This window comes from Gorilla gorilla, chromosome 7, assembly GCF_029281585.2.
Source record: "Gorilla gorilla gorilla isolate KB3781 chromosome 7, NHGRI_mGorGor1-v2.1_pri, whole genome shotgun sequence".
NCBI lineage: Eukaryota > Metazoa > Chordata > Mammalia > Primates > Hominidae > Gorilla > Gorilla gorilla.
Window position 1 is genome coordinate 15,145,040 of NC_073231.2, and position 23,014 is coordinate 15,168,053.

The window sequence follows — 23,014 nt, forward strand, 5'->3', positions numbered from 1 at the left end:
ACAGGCCTGAGTCACCGGACCTGGCCCCTTTCTAGGATTTTTAGAAATTCCAGAGAAATCTCATACAAAATCTAAAGAAAGCATCTATTGTTCTTGTGTTATTGCAATTTGTATAGTATCAGGGTTAATCTGGGACTGATGAAGATGCTGAGAACAGTAAGTTTAAAGAACTTTGATATAGAACAGTATTTTACTTTGCTATTGTTCTGTCTTTTAGAACCAAAAATAAAGCCCTTCTTAGTAGGTGACTCAGCTTCCTGCAACCTCGCTGGGGAAATTTCTCCTACATATTAATGCATGCCACGTAAGCCAGGTTCACTTGCTGACCCTGGATGTTTATTCTGGCCCCCAGTAATATTTATTTTGTGTCTGGTAGAGCCTCACACTTCAAAGTGGAATGCTCCTGAAGTTTCTACCTGGCCTTTCATCCCAGTGTTGTAATGGACACTTGGGGAAGGAAACTCCCCAGGGACTCTGGAGATGCCAAGACTCTGACGCTTTTGCAGCAGGTGGGCGTCCCGTGAGGAAGAGTGGCTTGGAGGAGGGGAGATGGGCTCTCCTGTTGCAGGTATTAGAAACAGAGAAAGCAGGAGGAAGAGGAATTGCAAATAACCAGGCATGAGGAAGACGTAGGGAACAATGCTACAGAGGATTGGATTTGTATGAATTATTTTTAAAACAAAACAAAACAAACCCCCAAACAGGCCAGGCGCAGTGGCTCACGCCTGTAATCCCAGCACTTTGGGACGCCAAGGTGGGTGGGTCATTTGAGGTCACAGGAGTTAGAGACGAGTCTGGCCAACATGGCAAAACCCCATCTCTAGTAAAAATACAAAAATTAGCCAGTCATGGTGGTGCGCGCCTGTAATCCCAGCTATTTGGGAGTCTGAGGCAGGAGAATCTCTTGAACCCGGAAGGTGGAGGTTGCAGTGAGCCAAGATCATGCCACTGCACTCCAGCCTGGGCAACAGAGTGAGACTCTGTCTCAAAAAACAAAACAAAACAAAAAACCCTCCAAACAAAAGGTTATCATGAAAGGGAAATGCAGTTGACCCTTGAACACACACGAGTTTGAACTGTGCAGGTCCACTTACAGAAGGATTTTCTTCCACTTCTGCCACCTCTGAAACAACCAGACCAACCCCTCCTCTTCCCCCTCCTCCCCAGCCTCCTCAATGAACAGACAATGATGAGGAAGACCTTTATGTTGGTCTACTTCCACTTAATGAATAGTAAATATATTCTCTCTCATGATTGTCTCAGTAGCATTTTGTTTTTTCTAGCTTATTTTATTGTAAGAATACAGCACATGCTATATGTGACACACAAAATATCTGTTAATCAGCTGATTACATTATTGGTAAGGCTTCCAGTCAACAGTAGGCTTTTTGTAATTAAGTTCTGGGGGTGGTCAGAAATGATACGTGGATTTTTGACTGCTTGGGGTGTTGATTGTTCAAGGGTCAACTATATAAGCTTGTAATGTGAGGGAAGAGACTAAATTCTGGTAGAGATTTGAAAAATAGTAGCAGTTTTTTCCCCTTGGCTTTCTGTGGTTGAACGTTTACCAAATGCATTGGAAGGGGCGTTGTGATCTGAGGCCGCAGCTTTTTGATCTAGAAGAGACCTGACTGATGATCCCTCAAGGGGCCCTTGGGCCAAATGCAACTCTTCTTGTTTAGCAAACCTGAGATCATTTAGTCATCCCCTTCTCCCTCCTATCTTTCAAACCAAAAAATAATTTTAACAAAGCTTTATGTAATTAGCAAGCAAACATTACTGTCAGGACGATTGTCTTCTGCCAGGAATTGGGCTAAACAAGGAAAAGCTGAGCTTATGGGCTCCAGGTGGAGCACCTGCCATGAAAGGAAAACTGAAAGGCGCCCGTCATCCGTGCCCAGTGTGTGGGCCTGGCACGGCTTCCCTGGCGTTATTTATTGGGAGAATCTGAGAACCATTGTGTGAGTCGCAGAAGTAATCAAGAGTGTGGCCTTTTTTCTTCTGCCTGTAACTATCACCACTTTGGAGGTATGCTTGGAAGAAGTGGAAGAAGCCAAGTGCTGACACTGAGTTTGTTTAGTGTTGCCTAGTGACCAGGCCATGAATACTCACTGAAGATAGGTGCTGAGGGCATTCTGATTTAAGGGCATCTCTGAGAGGCCCCAACTGGCCTGGTTTGTTTACCCTACCGATTGTACTCTGTGACTGATAAGACTTCACAAATGGTTTCCAAAGCTTCAAGACACTGAAGGGTGTTTCTGTGTGTTGTTTTTTTGTGTTTTTTTTTTGTTTGTTTATTTTATTTTATTGAAGTTTCAGCATTCAGTATCAAAACCGGACTTGAAAATTCCACAAATGCCTGAAAATGGAAATTTCCTTACATTGTTAAATTGCCCAGAACTCAGTGGATTCCTACATTTTGAAGAGTTGCTGAGATGTGTGCTGAAAATGAAAACGGTTCTAGGAGAGGGTCATAATTTTTGATGGTGTAAGTTTTTGTAGCTGTCGTTGGAACCATACCTTAGGATATATTCAATTATCAAGTGACCCTATGAGTTTGAGTCGTTTTGAAAAGGAATGATATGTGTGGGGCATTGGTTCCAGGACCCCCATGGGTACCAAAGTCTTTGGATGCTCAAGTCCCTGATATCCAGTGGAATGGTATTTGCACATAACCTACGAACATCCTCCCGGATGCTTTATTTTATTTTAGTTTAGTTTTTTGAGACAGAGTCTCACTCTGTCGCCCAGGCTGGAGTGCAGTGGCGCGATTTCGGCTCACTGCAACCTCTGCCTCTCGGGTTCAAGCGATTCTTCTGCCTCAGCCTCCCAGGTAGCTGGGATTACAGGTGCCTACCACCATCCCTGGCTAATTTTCATATTTTTAGTAGAGAATGGGGGTTTCACCATGTTGGCCAGGCTGGTCTTGAACTCCTGACCTCAAATGATCTGCCCCCACCCCTCGGCCTCCCAAAGTGCTGGTATTACAGGCATGAGCCACCACGTCCAGCCCAGGTACAGTTTAAAAACAATTTTTTCGACCTGCAGTTGGTTGAATCCATGGATGCAAAACTCACTGATAAGGAGGGCTAACTCTGTAATTGAGCCAAGAGCAAACCTTGTTCACAGGAAGAATGCAACATCCCTACAGTTTTGGGGAACCACTCTTTGAATCCCCAAAACCCCCTAAGAGTATATGTGGCTTAGTGCTAGAATATACCTGTGGGTACCCCAGCTGACTTGTTAGTGGCTATGCAGGAAGATTCTTGCCAAATCCACCGATAGCGTGCATACCTTGGGTAAGTCCCTTGCAAGTTCAGCAGCAACTCAGCCCCTTTAAGGATGTTCCAGCTGCCTTCCCCATGAATTCAGCATCCCGTGTGGGTGGCCTTCCAGGGACCACAGCTGTTGCCTCATCATGTTTCCCAGAAATTTCTGTAGCCTGCTTTCCGCACAGCCTGCTCCTTCACCCCCCAAGATAGCTTCCCAGGGAATTTGTTGGCACCCAGAGGACAGTCCCCTGCCTGCTACCTTTGGCCAGCTGATCATGGACAGTCTGGCCTAGGGCAGTCCAGCCAGCTTCTCCACCATCCAAGGAGCTACTCCATACCCTACCCTTCATTACTTGTAACTGGGTAGCTTATAAGGAACAGAAATCTGTTTTTCACAGTGTAGGAGGTTGGTAAGTCCAAGATCAAGGCACCAGCAGATTTGGTATCTGGTGAGGGGTTTCTCATTCACATACGGTGTCTTCTCGCCATGTCCTCACATGCGCTTGTATGAACTCTTTGTATATTTAGAAGAGTAAGCCTTTAGAGAATCTTCTCGTGACTACAGTAATAGACTCAAGTACTTACTAGGCGCCAGATACAGTGTTTAGTATGTTTCATGTATGTGTTACCTAATTTAAACATCATGATATCCTTGACACAGGATATCTGGTAGTGATGATTTTAGTCAGTCCTACTGTCAAAGTTCAGCACAGCCACTTCTTCCTGTGACCATTGGCAAACTACCTCTTGCATCTGAGCCTCAATTTCCTCTTCTGTATATAATGAGGATAATAATTGTCCCTACCTTCTGGTGTTGTTGTGAAGACTGAGATGGTACATAAACAACATTAAGCCAGTAAAAAGTGCTGGCTCAATGTCAGTTGCTGCTCTGGTCATCTTTTCTTCTTCCTGGATTAACTTAGGCTTATTTTGCAGTTTGACATACATTACACTATGATGGTAAGGTAAAGTGCATGCATCGTTCTCCATTCTGATAACAAAAGTTGCTGGGTCCTTCGTCTGAGTGTTCCCCACTCTGAAGTCTTTCCCAGTCCTGTGAATCAGTATGAATCTCTCCTTCTCCGAACTCCACCAGCATCTCCTGTAAATTTCCTTGGGGACCTCATCATACAGGACTGTAGTTCTTTGCACACCTGGCCTCCCCTGTGGACACTGGGATCCTCCATGGTGGAGGATCCCTCAACTCTCAGACCCCTGCATCTTCTTCAGTCCTCACCCACAGTAAGGTCTCAGTAGTTAGTTACTCAGTGAAATAATGCACTTTATTTTGAAGATCAAGTTGATGTTCAATTTGAGCATGATGAGCTTCTGTTTTGCTAGATAGCACACACATAAACCATTCTTCATATGTGAGTTAAGATCATTTTGAAAGGAAAAAGCTGTTTTTCTTATTTTCTTAATCTAGGAACTGTGCACATTTCTTAAATCCTAAGGATAATGGCACCGCGTGGTAGGTTGTTGGAGTATACAAACGTGCTGGAAACTGTGGACTGTTCTGCTTGTTGCTCAGTATTTGTTAACATCAAGTGAATTTTTCACATGTGTGAAACTTCTCAGTGCCTTCCACCTTCGTGCTCTGTTTCCATGGCTGGCAGTGCTGCTAAAGATAAGACCCAAACAAAACCAGTTACCTGGCTCTGTATGACGTGGACAGTCTGGGGTACAGTTAGAGTTGATAATGGAGGCTTAATAGTCTGCTGTACATTATTTCTTTCTTTCTTTCTTTTTTTTTTTTTGAGACAGAGTCTCACCCCATCGTCCAGGCTGGAGTGCAGTGTCTCAATCTCAGGTCACTGCAACCTCCACTTCCCAGGTTCAAGCGATTCTCCTGCCTCAGCCTCCTGAATAGCTGGGACTACAGGCGCGTGCCACCACGCCCCACTAATTTTTTATATTTTTAGTAGAGACGGGGTTTTACCATGTTGGCCAGGATAGTCTCGATCTCCGTACCTTGTGATCCGCCCACCTCGGCCTCCCAGAGTGCTGGGATTACAGGTGTGAGCCTCTGCACCCAGCCTGTTATTTCAAATTCTCTGGCAAAATGATCTGACCACCGAAAGCTGTGACATACTAGCCAAGAAGCCTGCTGCACCAGGCTGGTGCCAGGGATGGGTGCTGAGGACAGGGGCTTGGCATCTGCAGTTGTTATTCTGAGTGTCCAGGCAGATAAAAGGAGGTGGAGCTGGGGCCTGTGTGGAATTCCAACCAGGAGAGAGTTTTCAGGGGAAACCAAAGAAGCCGCATCTGTGTTCAAGCCCTGGGGATGATTTTAGGACAAAAGTAGAACTTGAAGATAAGCAGGTAAGGAGCTAGGGGAGGGCAGTCCCAGAAGTAAGGGTGTTAAGAGACTGGGGTGCCCACAGCAACTTCTCGTTGGAGTCCTGGCCCGTGTGGTGCATGGTGGGTGGGTTGGTTTACAGACCTGCAGCTCTCTGTGGGACTTGCAGCATATCTGTTAAACTCAGAGGGCTTCTGACTTACTAGTTGATGTTTGGACTGGATGCCCTCCAGGTTCCATTCTAGCTCGAACATGCTGTTACTTGGGTTCATTTTATTACTTTGATAAGCATTTAACGTTTACATTTTTAACTTGCATTTTTATATTTGGGGATCTTTTCCTAGCTGGTGTTTGAAGTGCATTTCTGATATCCACATAGCCATGCTACAAGCTAATGATGCTAAATTAACTTTTGTAGTAGTTTGCTGTTTACAGGAGTTTGGTTAAGGAACTCAAATTACATTCAGTTAATATTGTGTGACACTATATAAAAATGTTCACATCAGGAAATTAATGTCTTTCATAAAAGTATGCCGCTTAGTTCATTAATTAAAAATAGCATTTTTAGATTGCTCATTTAGGAAAGATGAGTTCTGGCATAAAGAAGCAGTCCCTGCTTTGGGGAGGCATTAGCCTGGGGGCAAAGAGTAAGGGCCCCAGAAGGGGTTCCCAAGTTCACATCCCAAGTCTGCCGCTGGTTAGCTCCTGACTCTGGGTACATCGCATAACCTCCCTGAGCGTTAGCATTCTCATTTGTAAAATGAGGATAAACCCATCTAGGGCCATTGTGAAGATTAAACGAGGTGTACATTTAAAACTGCAAGCCCAGTGCTGATATGGGCCTGCGCTGTCAGTGTGGCCTTTGCGGGGGATGAGACATTTAGAAATACGGTGTTTTTGTTTTCTTTTGCTCTTTGAGACGGAGCCCAGGATGGAGTGCAGTGGCCTGATCTCAGCTCACTGAAACCTCTGCCTCCTGGATTCAAGTGATTCTCATGCCTCAGCCTCCCGAATACCTGAGATTACAGGTGCCCGCCAACATGCCTGGCCGATTTTTGTATTTCTAGTAGAGACTGGGTTTTACCATGTTGGCCAGGCTGGTCTTGAACTCCTGGGCTCAAGCGATCCACCCGTCTTTGCCTTGCAAAGTGCTGGGATTAGAGGCGTGAACCACTGTGCCCAGCCGGAAATACAGTACTTTGAAGCAAAGGAATTTCATATCATTATACGTCAGCAGATACAGTGGTCCCCTTATCCATGGTTTCACTTTCTGTGATTTCAGTTACCTGCAATCAACTGTGGTCCAAATACATGTGAATGCAGCATAATAATATTTTTTGAGAGACCATATTCATAAAAGTTTAATTATTAATACAGTATATTATCATTGTCCTATTTATTGTTGTAAATTTCTTACTGTGCCTAATTTTTAAATTAAACTTTATCATAGGTATCTACTTATAGGCAAAAACATAGTCTGTATAGTCTTCGGTACTGTCCTCAGTTTCAGGCATCCGCTGGGGTCTTGGAACGCATCTCCCAGGGATAAGGGGGGACTGCTGTTCTTTGGAGTCTCTAGAATTTCTTTTCTTTTTTTTTTCTTTTTTTTTTTTTTTTTTTTTGTTGAGACAGATTCTCACTCTGTCGCCCAGGCTGGAGTGCAGTGGCACAATCTTGGCTCACTGGAACCTCTGCCTCCCGGGTTCAATCGATTCACCTGCCTCAGCCTCCTGAGTAGCTGGGACTACAGGCACCTGCCACCAGCGCCTAGCTGATTTTTGTATTTTTAGTAGAGGTGGAGTTTCACCATATTGGCCAGGCTGGTCTCGAACTCCTGACCTTGTGATCCACCTGCCTCGGCCTTCCAAACTGCTAGGATTGCAGGTGTGAGCCACCGCGCCCAGCCCAGAGTCTCTAGAATTTCAAGTCAGCAGTAGAAGTGGTTGGTGCAGAGAGTTTGAAGTTTTAATTGCAGTAGTGTCTTTCCCCAGTTGGTGTACGTTTCACATCCTTGATTTGGTTAATTGACTTTCTAGAAGCCAGACATGGTGGCTCACACCTGTAATCCCAGCACTTTGGGAGGCTGAGGTGGGAGGATTGCTTGAGGCCAGAAGTTTGAGACCAGCCTGGGAAACATATCGAGACTCCCGTCTCTGCAAAAATAAAGTAAAAGGTTAACATTTAGCCGGATGTGGTGCTGCATACTTGTGGTCCCAGCTACTTGGGAGTCTGAGGTGGGAGGATCACCTGAGCCTGGGAGATTGAGGCTGCAGAGAACTGTGATTAGGCCACTGCACTTCAGCCTGGGTGACAAACCAAGAGCCTGTCTCCAAAACAACAACAAAAAATTTAGTTCCTAGGTTTAAGTAGGGCAGTTTGAACAATAATGTGTCCCATCTGCAGCCAGGAGCTGTTTCTTGAGTACTCTCTGAGAAAGGGCAGGGTGCCCTGGGTATATGGATGAGAGAATGGAAGTCATCACTGCTTTTAGAGATGTAATGATCTAGTTGAAGAGAGATTACATCCAGGGCATGCAGAGTAATAGCGTTCCTTTAAGTATTGTGGTGATCCATTAGGTTAATTATGTGTTTTTGCTAGACTCGTTAGATAGTGTTGTGTCGTGCATCCACTTCACACATACCTATCAGGGCAATCCCCTTGCCCAGAGGAGGCTGGGCTGATCTTAGGCTGTTTGTGTTTTTAACACCTTTAGTCTGCTGTGTTTCCAGATCATTTATACAGGGCTTTGTTGAACGGTTGCTGTGGTCTGCTTGAGTCCCATCTGCCCCAAATCCTAATTATGAACACCTCCTTGGCAGCCCTTGCTTCGGTGGGCTCTGGGGACTCTGGCTCAGTCGGTGATATCTAGATAAAGATCCCTGGAGTCAGTCTGTTAAAAGGAAGGTGAGCAGAGCAGTGACAGATGCTGTCTTTTTCTAGTGTGGGCCTTCCTGCCATAACCATGAAAATTTTCTCCACGGTGACGCAGAGGAGGATTTAGGCGTTGGAGCTGGCGCCCAGGCAATTCTGCTGTTCTTGGTTGCACATTTGTTCTCACACCCTTCGTTGCTTCACCTCTGCCCTTCTCCCCCTGCCCCCATCCCTGGGCAGTGCTGTCTTTGTAAAATGAGCCCATTTTTAGTGCCCATCTCCCTAACACATTTTTCTCTCTCCTCCTACAGGGGAGTTGCTGAGTCAGCCCAGACCGGAAGGAGTGGCAGAGATCATTTGCCCCAAGAACGGCAGCGAGCGAGTGAATGTTGCCTTGGTTTACCCACCCACGCCGACTGTGATCAGCCCCTGTTCCAAGTGAGTTCTCAAAGTCGCTCTGGCCCCCGGACCTGGCTCCTGATCCCAGCTCCATAGATATGACAACAAAAATCCAGGTTAAACTGCATCTGCACAAACCTTGCAAAGTCCTCCTGAACAGACATAATTCTTCTGGATGACATCAGCGTCATGATTTATGCAGCAAAACAGGAACTTTTATTTCCTCTTTTTTTGTGATTTTTTTTTTTACTTTAGCTAATAAAGTCAGAACATTTTTTAACAGCCTTTTTGAGATGTCATTCACATACCACAGTTCACTTACCTAAGTGTACAGTTCATTGGTTTTTAGTTTATTTGCAGGTATATGCAACCAAAAAGAACATTTTTTTTTTTTTTTTTTTTTTTGAGATGGAGTCTCGCTGTGTCACCCAGGCTGGAGTGCAGTGGCGCGATCTTGGCTCACTGCAAGCTCGGCCTCCCGGGTTCACACCATTCTCCTGCCTCAGCCTCCCGAGTAGCTGGGACTACAGGTGCCCGCCACCATGCCCGGCTAATTTTTTTGTATTTTTAGTAGAGACAGGGTTTCACCCTGTTAGCCAGGATGATCTCGATCTCCTGACCTCGGGATCCACCCGTCTTGGCCTCCCAAAGTGCTGGGATTACAAAAGAAAATATTTTTTTGATGGGCAGTCTTAACTCTGTCATTGCAGAATTAAGTTGGCTCTCACATCAAAAAACAGTGCAGGCCCATTCCATGAGCAAAGCCTGCAGAAAGTCAGTAATAGACTGTTTTTTGTTGCATGGTTCTGATTTTGGAGTCAGTCCCTGAAAATCAAGGGCTGTGCAGTTTGCCACCACCTTGCCCCAAAATGGACTTGAAGACAGAGAATGTACACATGCAAAGTAACTTTTAGATAGAACATTGGGTTACTACTATTCTAGATAACACTCATCCTGTTTGTTTGGGTTTTATGTATGTGTGTTTTTTGTTTTGTTTTGTTTGTATTAAGAACCAAAGAGGCCACTTTTAAGCTGAGATGAAATGCCTGTTACCTCAAATCCTGAAAAGCAGCAGCCACAGATCTTCTTGGGTCAGATCTCATGATCTGGGTGATGTCAGCACCATGATTTTTCCAGCAAAGTATTCATATCCATGCAGCAAACTCGACTTTTTCTTCCTAGCTGGTCACACGGAATTTTTTAATGAAAAAATTATGTATGAATCTAAGCCTGTTTTTAGGGAGGTTGGAAAGTGTGCCTTTGGGAATTGTGACCTGTCATCTCCTCTTGGGAAACTTGCTGTCCGGCTGCATTCCAGGCAGTGTGACAGGCGTCCGTCTCGCCCCTCACATGGCAGCTTCCCTGCCTTTGGTGTGCTCCCTGCAAAGCGAGGGTTCCCAGTGGCATTCTTACTCATTAGCTGCTGCAGTAGAAGTAGAGGGCACTCGGCTCAGTGCCCCGTTTCTCCAAACTGGGAAACTCATTACATAGAACATCCCTAATCTATCCTTGCTGGAAAATATCACTGAACACCCAAGGAAAACTGTTATCTAATGCTCTTGTATTCAGAGTACTATTTAACTATCATGTGCATAGTTTAATTTATCACTGACCCTAAGACATTGTGAATCTTGAAGTGCTTCTTAAATATTAAAATAGGATTACAGAATAACTGTTAAAAGTAATTGCACAATTACTTTTGCACCAACCGAATATTAACCTGAATATCCCCTGTCCTGAACATATCAAACAACAGAAATTTTATTGTTTCTTTTTTAGTTTCTTTGAAATTGTACATATTGGTCCCTTTCTTTCAGATACACCTGGGTGAGGATGGATAAGGGGATATTATATGTTTTCTTTTTCTTCTGTCTCTTTTTTTTAATACCCCGTAAGTTCTTAAAGCTCAAGGGGATATTACAGAACCAGCAAGGTATGAAACAGAGGAAACAAAAATTCAGTATACTTTGCGTTGGCGTAAACTTTCCAGAGCCAAGAGAGACATGAACCTATTGTTTTGCCATAGCCACATGCCATCGAATAGATGCGATAGAGGTAGGAGTTAAAATATCCATTTGCACTAGAAACCTTCCTGGCACCAAGCCAGCTTTATCAGTGTTTTCCCATGGGCTTCTTGTACTGCCGCAGAAAGACCACGTTTATACCAACCTGAAAAAAATGTTATCAGCCTCTCTCTCGACAGCGTATTGAACCTGAACGAACAAGCAGCCTAAAGTCATGGGTAGGCGGCGGTACATGGCGCCAGACATCCAGATGCCGAGGAAGCCTCTTTAGGCATTGAACCACTTTTGACCTAGCTATCAGAATCATTTTATTTTGAAATAGGTTAAAAAAAAAGTCTCATGAAATGGATGACAGCTTTGCAATATAATTCTCAACTCTAAATGAAGGAATGTTCTCTAAGTAGGGAAGTTTCATATTCCTGGCAAGACGTTTCTTGGAAAATTACCATATTTTAGTGCAGCTGCGAGGGGTAAATGATCTCTTGTGTGACTTTATAGAAAAGCACACGTAGATGTGAAGCCTGTGCTCGAGCTGCCCAGTGTTCCCCCACCTTCACTGCCTTAAGCACCCACAGTTTACATCCATGAACACATGGACAAAAACAAACTCATGTGGAGGCCGGGCCAGGCTCTGGGGAAGGTCCCATTCATGGGTGGATGACAGTGGATTGGAAGCGGGAGATTTGGGGGGATCGATTAGGATGGCTGGCAAAGAAGCTGTGGTTAAGTCAACACAGCTTGGGCCTGAGCCTGAGACTTGGGGTCTCAGCAGGCAGTAGACATTGGAAGTCCGGGGCTATTGCACTGGCTTTCAACTCCAGCCAAGGTAACTTAAGCAGGTCACCATAGAGGTCAGGCTTTTTGTTTTCTTTTTTGACAAAGGGTCTCACTCTGTCACCCAGGCTGGAGTGCAGTGGTGCGATCTCAGCTCATTGCAACCTCCACCTCCAGGGTTCAAGTGATTCTTCTGCCTCAGCCTCCTAAGTAGCTAGGACTACATGCGCACGCCACCACACCTGGCTACTTTTTTGTATTTTTTGGTAGAGATGGGGTTTCATCATGCTGGCCGGGCTGGTCTCGAACTCCTAACCTCAAGTGATCCATCTGCCTCAGCCTCCCAAAATGCTGGGATTACAGGCATGAGCCACCGTGCCCGGCCAAGGTCAGGCTTTCTTAATCAGACCTGTTAAGTTAGAATTTCTCAGGGAAGGGACCAGGCATGAGTCACTAAAAAACAGAAGAAGCCACCTAGATGAGTCTAACGTGTGTACACGACTTTCTGATGGTTCAGTTCCAGTCCATGCCTCTAAGGGTGGGCTCCCTGGCCAGTGGGGCCTTAGGACTGCTCTGTGGTCAATACCTGCTCTGCGGCACAAAGGCAAAACTGTCCATGCTGTCTGCTCTCAGCCTCAGCACAGTCCCTCCCACTCTCAGGTAAGGTGAACATATCACTCACTGTTCAAATCAGGAGAGGATTGAGAGTGATGGGATGGCTGTCAGTCATGTTGGGATGATGGGTGCCCTAGAGAAGGCTCCCAGGTAGACCAGAATAATTACCCTAGGTGATTGCTGGCTTTTGTGGGGCTTAGGTGGCTGATCTAGATCTCATGATGGTTTTTAAAAAGACATTCCAAGCTCTTCTTTGACTGGTTTAGCCCTCTCCTTTATTGGTCAAATCAGAGACTTGTCATTTAACTGCCTGTCTTTGACTAATGGTGCTGCAATGCTTTCTTTATAAAGAAGAAACTGTAGATGACTGTTACCTGATTGGCCTTTTTTAAATGAATTCCAAGCTTTTCTATTTCTTATTTTAAACAATTTCTAGACATTTTATTCCCCCATGGGGAGAGACAGAGAATAAGAAGTAGGTAGTGATTTTTTTTGTTTGTTTTAAGAAAATGATTTACTCTTATAACTTGTCTCAGTGGATTGGTGGTTGAGGTCTCCACCAGCATTTCATTGGGAAGAGGTTTCAGGAACAGGATGAAATGCCTCCCCTTCTGCACCTCACCCTCCAGGGAGAAACAGGAGCTGAGTGGCTTCTTCTCCCCCTTGCTGATTATCAGATAGAAATGTGAGTAATTTCCATGCTTTGAATATCTTGAGATGATTTTCAAGGATATCTGCATGTAAGATGAGGTGAACATTTACCTAGTAGCAAATTTGCCTGGGTTGCTCTGAAAAATTCTGGCCTCCTCAAGGATACAGATTGTGACAGATACATTTTTTAAAGCTTTATTGATGTATAATTTCCATACCAGAAAATTCACCTGTGCAATGATTACTAACGTATTTACAGAGTTGTATTTATACAACCATCACCACAATCTAATTTTAGAATGTTCCTTCACCCCAAAAAGAAATCTCCTGCCTATTTGCAGTTAACGTGTGTCTTATCCAACACCTAGTTCATGCAGTCAATAAATTTTTTTTTTGTTTTTTTGTTTTTTTTTGAGATGAAGTCTCGCTCTGTAGCCCAGGCTGGAGTGCAGTGGCGTGATCTCGGCTCACCACAACCTCCGCCTCCTGGGTTCAAGCAGTTCTTCTGCCTCAGCCTCCAGAGTAGCTGGCATTATAGGCACACGCCACTGCACCTGGCTCATTTTTTATTTTTTGTATTAGTAGAGAAGGAGTTTCACCATGTTGACCAGGCTGGTCTTGAACTCCCGACCTCAGATAATCCGCCTGCCTTGGCCTCCCAAAGTGCTAGGATTACAGGCGTGAGCCACGCGCCCGGCCAATAAATATTTTTAGTGTCACTTTCAGGAATGGTTTTGCTGGCTGGTGTGTTAGTATGAAGCAGATTTCTGAGCTTTTTGTTTTTTGTTTTGTTTTGTTTTGTTTTGGGACAGAGTCTTACTCCTTCACCCAGGCTGGAGTACAGTGGCATGATCTCGGCTCACTGCAACCTCTGCCCCCTGGGTTTAAATGATTGTCCTGTTATCCCTGCCGAGTAGCTGGGACTACAGGTACATGCCACCATGCCTGGCTAATTTTTGTATTTTTGGTAGAGATAGGGTTTCACTGTGTTAGCCAGGATGGTCTCGATCTCCTGACCATGATCCGCCTGCCTCGGCCTCCCAAAGTGCTGGGATTACAGGCGTGAGCCACCGCGCCTGGCCGATTTCTGAGTTTTAAAGAGGTTCTCATAAACACGTTATCCTTGGCACAGTTCAGTCTAAAGGCAGTGGCTTGTCTTGCTCCTGCCACTGCCAGCCCCCTATTTCCTGGATGGCGGAGAGGAGCTGGAGCTGCTTGGAGAGCTCCTCCTTTAGAACTTCTTCATGGCAGCCTAATTAGGCCCTAGATATTTCAGGGGTACTGAGCCTTGACATTAGGAGTCAAAAGATAGGGCAAACATATACTTCCGGTGGGCAAGGTAGGAAGCAAGTAGACCGCATTACCTTTTAAAGCTTTTATTTGTGAATTCCTGTCTCTGTCCAGCTACTCTTCAGGTTGAGACCCAATATTCCAATTCCCAGGGAGCGTGAGCTTCTCTGGACAAATGGCAGCTTGCTGGTTGCGTTTCATTTCTAGGGATCCTGCAGAATGCTTCTCTTTCTCCTTCTAAAGAGCTTTAGAGCAAATCCATCCTCCACCAAACTGAAGACTCTTTGATAACCTGCCAGATAACCCAGTTTATCTACTGATTTTTGTGTAAAAGACCAAGCAAATTCAACAGGTCATCATATGAAAATGTTTTACCTTGAGGCATTACTGGAATGCGACCCACATTCTAACATGTGGTTTCTGAATGGACTGACCCTTGAATATACAGGAAATGGGCATGTGTCACTCTTATTTCCTGATGGTTGACGTTTCTCCTGCAGCGATACCGTATCTGTCTGTGCTCCGATATGTGGGGAGTGGTGGGAGTTCTGAGACTGAAGAAGGAAGTTCATTCTGATTTTGGCTGATCATGTGTTAACAGAATTAGCAAAAAAAAAACGGGTGGGGTGGTGGTTTGAAAATTGTTGAGCTAAGCTTTCTCCTTTTTTAGGAAGTACTAATAATAATAGAGGGGAAGGCTGAGTTATTGCATTTCGAAATACCCTTTTAAAATCTTGGATTATTGCCTCTATACTGTAGAGTTCCCATTCAAGCAAGATCCTCACTAAATTCCAGTTACTTGCTGTTTGTAAGTATTCTCAGAAGTACCGTGATTACTTTGCACAGGAATTTTGGCAGTAACATCGTTTTGACATAAAGACATTTAAGACCAATTGCAGTAGCCTTTCATAAAAAGCAGGATGAAGTCTGTAGCCTTTATATCACCAAATAAACAGGCCATGTATGCCTAACAGCACACAAATTAGTATGAACTTGATAAAATATTTTTAAAAAGCAGCGGCGTGAGATGAATTAGGCTTCATCACAATGGAGAATTTTTCACTGATCACAGAATTTTAAAATATAGAGGGTGAGGATGGGATGGTATTTTATAAGAAAAGGCCACATGTGGAGGTTGCCTGTGGGGTGTTTCACATTGATTTGCATTGATTTGTTTTGTTCTATGCAAGGAGTGAGGCAGCTCTTTGCCTTGCTGTTTTAACAAGCTAGGAGGAATTGTGTTTCTTTAATTATTTAGTCTCCCGTCAGCCACATTGATACTGGAATTTTTCCCTCTCTGCTTAGGTATCTTCATACTTTCTTGGAAAATTAAATGGAAAAGATAGTGCTTCTTTTCCTTGTGCCATCATTTTTACTGTACCCAAACTGTGACTTTAGGAGCACCAGTTTTTAAGGGTAAGTCTCCGTGAAACAGAGACAATTTCTTAAATAGGTAAGGCCCTCTTGAGGACTCAGAGAGATTAGGGGGGATATGGGGGTGTTGGGATGAAGAGATTTTGGAGAACAGGAATCCTAGACAAACCTTATACATCTCTAGAATCAAGTTGCATATGGGAATTAGGAAGAAGGGAACTGCTTGAATCTTTTGCTTAATTTACTATGATATTGCATAGACAGTGATCTTAGATCCTTGTTCAAAAAAGGAAGTCAGTTTTGAAAAATGTTACTATTATGCAGAAATAAAACATCAAGTGGGTCCACACCTTCAGGAACTACACAGCAAAGTACTGGGATGGTCACAAGTAGGGAAAGGGAGGGACTGGGGGCAGGAGGGGAGAGGGGAGGAACGGGCAAGGCCGGGTAGGCAGGTCTAGGACAGGCTCATTTGAATAATCTCAGTGGCCCTGGGGCAGAGGGGTTGCCTTAGTCGTCTGGCACCTGGCTCAGGGGTGATTAGGGCAGGTGGATGGTGGCCTGGAGTGTGAGAGCCAGTAAAGGAGGTGTTCCAGGTGTGGGTTCAGGATTAGTTGGTTTGTATTTGAAGAGTATACTCCGGGCAAGTTGTTTTACCATCTCTAGGAATTGGCTAATCCTAGGAGGGGCGGTCCCTCCAGAGTTTGCAAGGTCCGGAGTAGGAAAGCACCAGAATACAGAAAATAAAAGACATGGTTAATACGACATGCCATGGCTTCAGTTTCAGCCTAAGCGTCTCAGTACCTTGAGTCATAATTTCTTTGTTGCATCCTGGAAGGGCAGATTTCAATTCCCTAACCTGGGAGGACTCGGGGGCTGGGTGCCCCCCAGGCTGGCCCCTCCCTTCAGCCCCAGACCTCTGTTTCCAATGTCTCACCTGGCATCATCCCTGGATGTCTGTAGGCTTCACAGGTGTACAGCTGAATTTATTGCCTTCCTCCCGCAAAGTTCTTCCTCAGTCTGTGACTTGTCTTGGGTAACAGCGTAGCTTTGTACCATCGGCTCCAAGCTAGGAGTCCGTGAGCCTCACTGCCTTCCTCTGCTTTCTTCCCTATATGTAGTAATTCTCCAACACCTTTTATCCCATCTCGTCTGTGTCCTGACATGAATGAATTTGACCCACATCTTCAGCTTCAGCCTCGGGCTTCCCTCTAGGGCCCAACCCCCCCAGCCACCACTTCCCCCATCTCTGCCAAGGTTCCTGTGACTGAGTCTCAGCTGGCTGCCTGCTCTCTTATCTTTTTGTCCTTCAAACCGACAATAATTGTCTTTTAACAAATCAGACCCCATCACATCTCTCCCTGTTGAAAAGCCTTGGATGGCTTCCTGGTGATCACAGGCTCAAGTTCAAACTCCTGGCCGTGGCTCACAAGGCCCTGCACAATCAGACCCAGCCACTCTGCCAACACACAGATACTCCCTTACCATGGGAGGTCAACCGTGGTGGGCCCTGGCTGCCTCTCAGTCTGCTGGCTGGCTGCTGCCCTTCTCTCCTACCCAGTGAAGGCCCATTGGTCGCTGAGGCCAAGGTCATATGTCAGCTCCTCTGGGGAGCCTCCCCTAACCATCCTAACTGTAACCAGTCACTCTGTTCTTCATGTCTCCTCAATACTTTTTGTTTCTTTGTTTGAGACAGAGTCTTGGTCTGTCACCCAGGCTGAAGTGTATTGGCACAATCTTGGTTCACTGCACCCTCCGCCTCCCGGGTTCAAGCAATTATCCTGCCTCAGCCCCCCGAGTAGCTGGGACTACAGGCATGCACCACCACGCCTGGCTAATTTTTGCATTTTTAGTAGAGACAGGGTTTTGCCATGTTGGCCAGGCTGGTCTCAAACTCCTGACCTCAGGTGATCCGCCTGCCTCAGCCTTCCAAAGCAGTGGGATTACAGGCATGAGCTGCCGCACCTGGCTCTCCTCAATACTTTTTATATACCTCTTTTGGTAATGATCTCATAGTATCTTGGCTACTTTTTACCTGTGGCTTTTTCATCACATCTGACCCATCATTCATTCAACAGATCTTTGTTGAGTAATTATCCTCTAGTAGGCATTGGGCCGGGTGTTGAGGATACATAAAGAACTAAATCAAATCCTGCCCTCCAGAACCTAATAGCCTCTTTGGAGAAGATAGGAATCAAAGCCATAACCAGGCAAACTTATCAGAGTCTAATTATAATTGAAACATGGTACCTGCCGTGATAGGTGTGTGAACAGAGTCTTGTAAGCACAGGGAAGAAGGAACTCTGCCAGGAAGAATCAGGAAAAGTTCCAGGAAGTCGTATTTGAGATGGATCTTGAAGAAGGAGGACAAGTTTATGGAGCTAGAGAGGTGGGGAGAAACAGAGAAGGTTGGTGATTTTGATGGTTGTTTTCTCTAAGATCCCAAATGTGGAAAAAGGCATATAGATGTGAAACAATTTTCAAGCTGGTTGAACAGTGGGATATTCCCTCTAGGTGTCCTTGATTAGGGATTCTTGTGTTTCTCAGTCTTACGTGTAGCCCGGGGAGCAGACTGTCTGCATTTCTGAAGGTCTGTCAGATTCAGTGGGAAAATGTTTATGTAACACATCTCCCACGTGAACCCAAAACTCACACCACCAAAGTTAGCTGCTAGGTTGAGACGTGTGTTTTTACACTGGCATCCTCCTTACAGTTAGATTGATTATATTATTAGTTGAATTTGAGGCAGTTTTCAAAACCCTCTCTTCTGGGAGTTTACTATATTAATAGGCATTCAAAAAATTCTCGTGGCAGAGTGCCTTAGAAATGTGAAACTCTTTCCTAGGGCTCCAAATATCCAACTTCTCTTTGAGCTTTGGAGTCAGATCACCCTAGTGAAAGGCCTGGCTTTGTCACTCGCCAGTATGCACCCTTGGGGAAGTTATTTCATCTTTTGGAACCTTAGTTCCCTTCTTAGTAAGATGCTGAGGCCGGGCGCAGTGGCTCACACCTGTAATCCCAGTACTTTGGGAGGCCAAGGTGGGCGGATGATGAGGTCAGGAGATCAAGACCATCCTGGCTAACATGGTGAAACCCCGTCTCTACTAAAAATGCAAAAAATTAGCCGGGTGTGGTGGCGGGCACCTGTAGTCCTAGCTACTCGGGAGGCTGAGGCAGGAGAATGGCGTGAACCCAGGAGGCGGAGCTTGCAGTGAGCCGAGTTTGCGCCACTGCACTCCAGCCTGGGCAACAGAGCGAGACTCTGTCTCAAAAAAAAAAAAATACTAAGTAAGATGGAACTTACATGGTGGGATTATTAGGAGTTGAAGATAAATAATGCACTAGAGTGAACAACCTAATTCCTGGCATGTAGTTGGTAAATGAGAGGTTTTTGGTTTTTTTGTTTTGTTTTGTTTTGTTTTGCTTTGCTTTGCTTTGTTTTGGTGATGTCGTTATTATCATGCTTGAATGAGCCCATGACTGAATCTTGTATGGACTGGAGAAGTGTTTAGGCAGATGCTGAATTATCAGTGTCCATGAAATCCGTGTCTCTCCTAATGAGAGATTGGGGATTGGAGGAAACGAATCATAACTCCTTTTTCCTTTCCTTTCAATGTCTTTGTATATTTTATTAAAAGTTGCTAAAAAAAAAAAACACTTTCAAAAACATCCCATCACATGTCATTGTAGGGAAGCAAAAATGAGAAAAACACTTGATATTTTTTCCTCTAACCATTTTATCGGAACTGAATCCCTCTTTATTTGCTGAGGCTGCAGTAGTTTATTCATTCTGTATTGATCAGGCTCCAGATTTTCGTGGACAACTTAACTTATAACATTTTAAGTAAAATCATGCATTTTAGGCGGACAGACATCTCACTTTTTAGTATATATTCCTTCTCCTAGAGGATTATTTGGTGTGTGTCTGCGTGTGACCGTGTGTGTTTATTGAAAGGAAACAGTTCCGTGTTTAGAGTTTTGGGTTGTTAGTTAGAGGTCTAGTTAAGCTATAAAATTACAGTGCAATAAGTGATGACAGCCAGTTAGTACAGTTCCCTCTTTATAGCTGAACTGAGCTTAACACACCAACAGAAATGTTTGGCAAATAGACTGCTAAAATGACTCTTTCCTTTGTGGGGACATTAGTTGCCTGACATTTACATGTTTATAATGAGTCCTGGAAGTAGAAATGAAAATATGTGCAGAAAATAAATTTCTATCATCACTTCCTTTTCTTATTGAGGGTAGCATTGTCCAGTACCTTTTTGTCATCTCTGTGCTTTCTTCTTGTCCACCCATACAGGAAGAATGTTGGTGAAAAGCACAGAAACCAGTGACGTTTGTGGCTGTGGAATTTCCATGGAGAAAAGAGAGCATCTGAACACCTGGACCATCTTTTGCACCTGGCAGACCCTCTGCACTCCCCCCAGCGTGTTCTGTGAACTTGAGTGACAATGCGTGCTTGCAGGGTGCTTTTTGGAAGACTGGGGAAGAGGTGGGGAGGGGGTGGTGGGGGGAAGCATGGACGAGAACATGGAGCAAATGTTTTACAACCTGAACCTCAGAACTGTGATCCTCCAAGGAGCGCGCTACTTGAAGAAAAGGAAAAAAAAAAAAAAAAGTCGAATGGCTTCTCAGGGATTTTGTTTTCCGTGCACATATAAGCCATAGTTACAGTACAGGTGGCAGTATTTAGAGCACTCAGATTTCAGTTCTGTTAAATGTGAAAGAGGGATCGACTGACGTTCATTGCTGTTCCATAACTAGTGTAAAATATGTATATGTTTATCTTTATTTTTATAATATGCAAATACATTTAAATTTATACAGTTTGAAGCTTCTAGCATTAGTTCACACTGGGTGCAATATTCTGCATGAGAACTGTGCCAAGATGGGGCTGATTTCTTATTTTAGTATAAGACTTTTTTGTTTTTTCTTTATTCTTTAATCCTCTTCACACTAAAAAAAAAAAATCTCTCTGTTAGTCCATGGATTAAGTGTTGGTTCATAGAGATTGCCAATAATCAGAAAGAACCTTAAATGTGCATTTAAGTCCGTGTCCCTTCCTTTCTTTTCAATAAAGGTCCCTGCCTGTATAAATCATCTGGCACGCTGGTGGGAAATCCTTTGCTCTTCCAACGTGTTATTAGTGCTGGGCAGAGATGGGGCACACTCAGGGGCCAAAGAGGACAAAAAGTCCATGCAAAACTTGAGTCTTTTAATGGCTTAAGATAATCAGGAGTCAGTTCTGAATCTTACAAAGTGCTCTGCTTAATAAGTACCTTACTTAGCAGAGCACTTTGCAGACATATTACTTATTAGCAGAGCTCTTTGTAGACCTTCCACATCTGGCTGTCAGATCTTAAAGTTGTGAATTTAGGCTCCAGTTACATTCATTGGAGAGCATAATCCCACATGGGTTATTTATAAATACAGAGCCTCTGATTGGACGGTCTCCTGCCAAGAACTAGTAAAACCCTTGTTTTAAAATCTTCACAAGGTAAAACTTAAAAACCCAACCAAACAAATTGCTCTCCATTCTACTTTTAATTGGGCCAAACAGCATATGCTACAGTAGTAACATGTTTTTCGGAGAGTGTAAAAAACTCTGTTTACATTTGCCTCCTCCGTGGGTTGATCGAAAATGTATAAAACTGGCTGCCTCTCGCCAGCTTCAGAAAAGAAGAGTGAGTTGCTGGTACTCGCTACTCTTCTACTTCTTTTGTAAAGTATTGACTCTTGGAAGGCCACAGTATACAAAGTCTCAACATGTTTTTTAAAAGAAATAAGGAGCAAGCGACTGCCCTGCTAGAAATCACAGACCGATTTTTGTAGAATATTTTGTGCCCCAGGCGTTAATTTCACTGGCTCCAGAACCTGCAGTTCAGAGAGTGATTTCTTATGATGATAAAAATCGAATGGGATCAGATGATGTTTGCATTTTTTTAGTACTTGAATAGGACACCTCAAGTTTGAGATTTCGTTTTCTTTTAGAACACAGTCACTAGATTAATCTGGTGAATCCTTTTGTCACAGTTCTCGTGTGTGTGTGCGCGTCTCCGTGTGTGTGTGCGTGCATGTGTGTAAAACTGAATGGTCACATTTAATTGCTTTTTGGACCATTGAATAGTTGGGAAGTAAGAATTTTTTAATTGGCATGAGACGGTTCCTCAACTGTTAAATTAACCAACTTTGACCCGTCTTTAGAAAAAGGCTTATTTGTATGATTTTGGGCTAACTCCCCGGGGACCATATTAAATGACAAAAATGCTCCTTTGGGTGACACACCCTACAAAGTATTTGCTGTTATGAACATAAACGCCCACATTCTTAATATCTAATATTTTTGACCAGTGATGTTTTGTGCTGTCATCTGAACCCTAGAGAAGCAGTGTCAGAGGAAACCTTGGTGTCACATGTGTCTTAGCAAAAGGGTTACCATGATAGAGGGTCATGTGACCAAAAGATGCTCCAGAGAAGCTTGAGAATTTGTTTCAAGGTGGGAGGAGGGTTGGAGATACAAAAATCACTCTGCTCTACAGGACTCTTCAGCTGTCTATGCAAGAAATTCCGTTTTCTCTTTCAGCACCTGGAAAGACACAGCAGCCCACCGAGGCGATAGGCGATTCACCAAGCACAACAGGAATGTTTTCTAAGCAAGGCGTCCCTTGCCTCTCAAACAAATGCCCTCCAAGTTTGTTAGGGTTTCTATTCCTGCAACTTGTGGTATCAAAACCACTTCCTGGAATTGTCAAAGCACTGCCAAAATAAATGTTTTTCCCCCTTCTAAGAAAAAAAAAATGACAGTGCTCATATTTGACACTTGTGTATTGGACTCTCTTTTGAATGAATAAAAAGGAAAAGGGGTTTGGTGTAATTCCTGATGGGGTGCGTGTTGTTTTTCATGCCATGGTTTGTGAATTTTAATTGTGGTTTCCCATTTCGTTGTTGTAACTGGGCAGAAATTAAAAAAGAAAAATCAATAAAAATACAAAGAAATGGTTAAACAGTTGTATTCCCAGAACTTAATTATTTCAGATTTTGTTCATTTGTTTTTACTTTTAATTCTATCAGTTAAGGAATGACTGTTTTATAGTTTTAGTCCTTAGTGGTACTGTTGGAGCTTTGGGAGGTGGGTGGTGGTAGCTCTCATCTGTTTGGTAATTGGTCTCTGAAGAGAAAACTAAAGAGTCCCTGTTTTAAAACTGCCTCTGTTTTCAGGCTGAGGATATAACTCTTGAAGATCAGCTCTCTTAAATCAGAATCTTTTTTTTTTGTTTTCAATGATCCACTATATTCCTAAGTCACAGCTGTTGAATTTATGGTAGCTTTGGAAGTTCCCCTGATCTTTCTTTCAAAGGCTCTTAGCAGAAGTCCTGCTACATACTGCCTCAGGGTGCCCTATTTGCAAACTGGAAGAGCAGGCCCCTCAGGTACCCATCAGA

The 23,014-nt window shown here is 44.0% G+C and overlaps 1 protein-coding gene across 3 annotated transcripts in view; it reads left to right on the forward strand.

The window, feature by feature from the left end:
- Window positions 1-22,576, forward strand: part of MFHAS1 (multifunctional ROCO family signaling regulator 1) — a 109,914-nt gene extending 87,338 nt beyond the window's left edge. Inside the window, exons 2-3 of one of the 3 annotated variants that reach the window (XM_031013928.3) lie at window positions 8,754-8,880; window positions 19,873-22,576. In XM_031013928.3, coding sequence (XP_030869788.3) covers window positions 8,754-8,880; window positions 19,873-19,906 — 161 coding nt within the window. In that variant the 3' untranslated portion in view covers window positions 19,907-22,576. Of the gene's footprint in view, window positions 1-8,753; window positions 8,881-15,500; window positions 15,612-19,872 lie in introns of those variants that run through there. The other 2 variants (XM_055349119.2, XM_055349120.2) reach the window with 2 other exon arrangements.
- The last annotated feature ends 438 nt before the right edge of the window (window positions 22,577-23,014 follow it).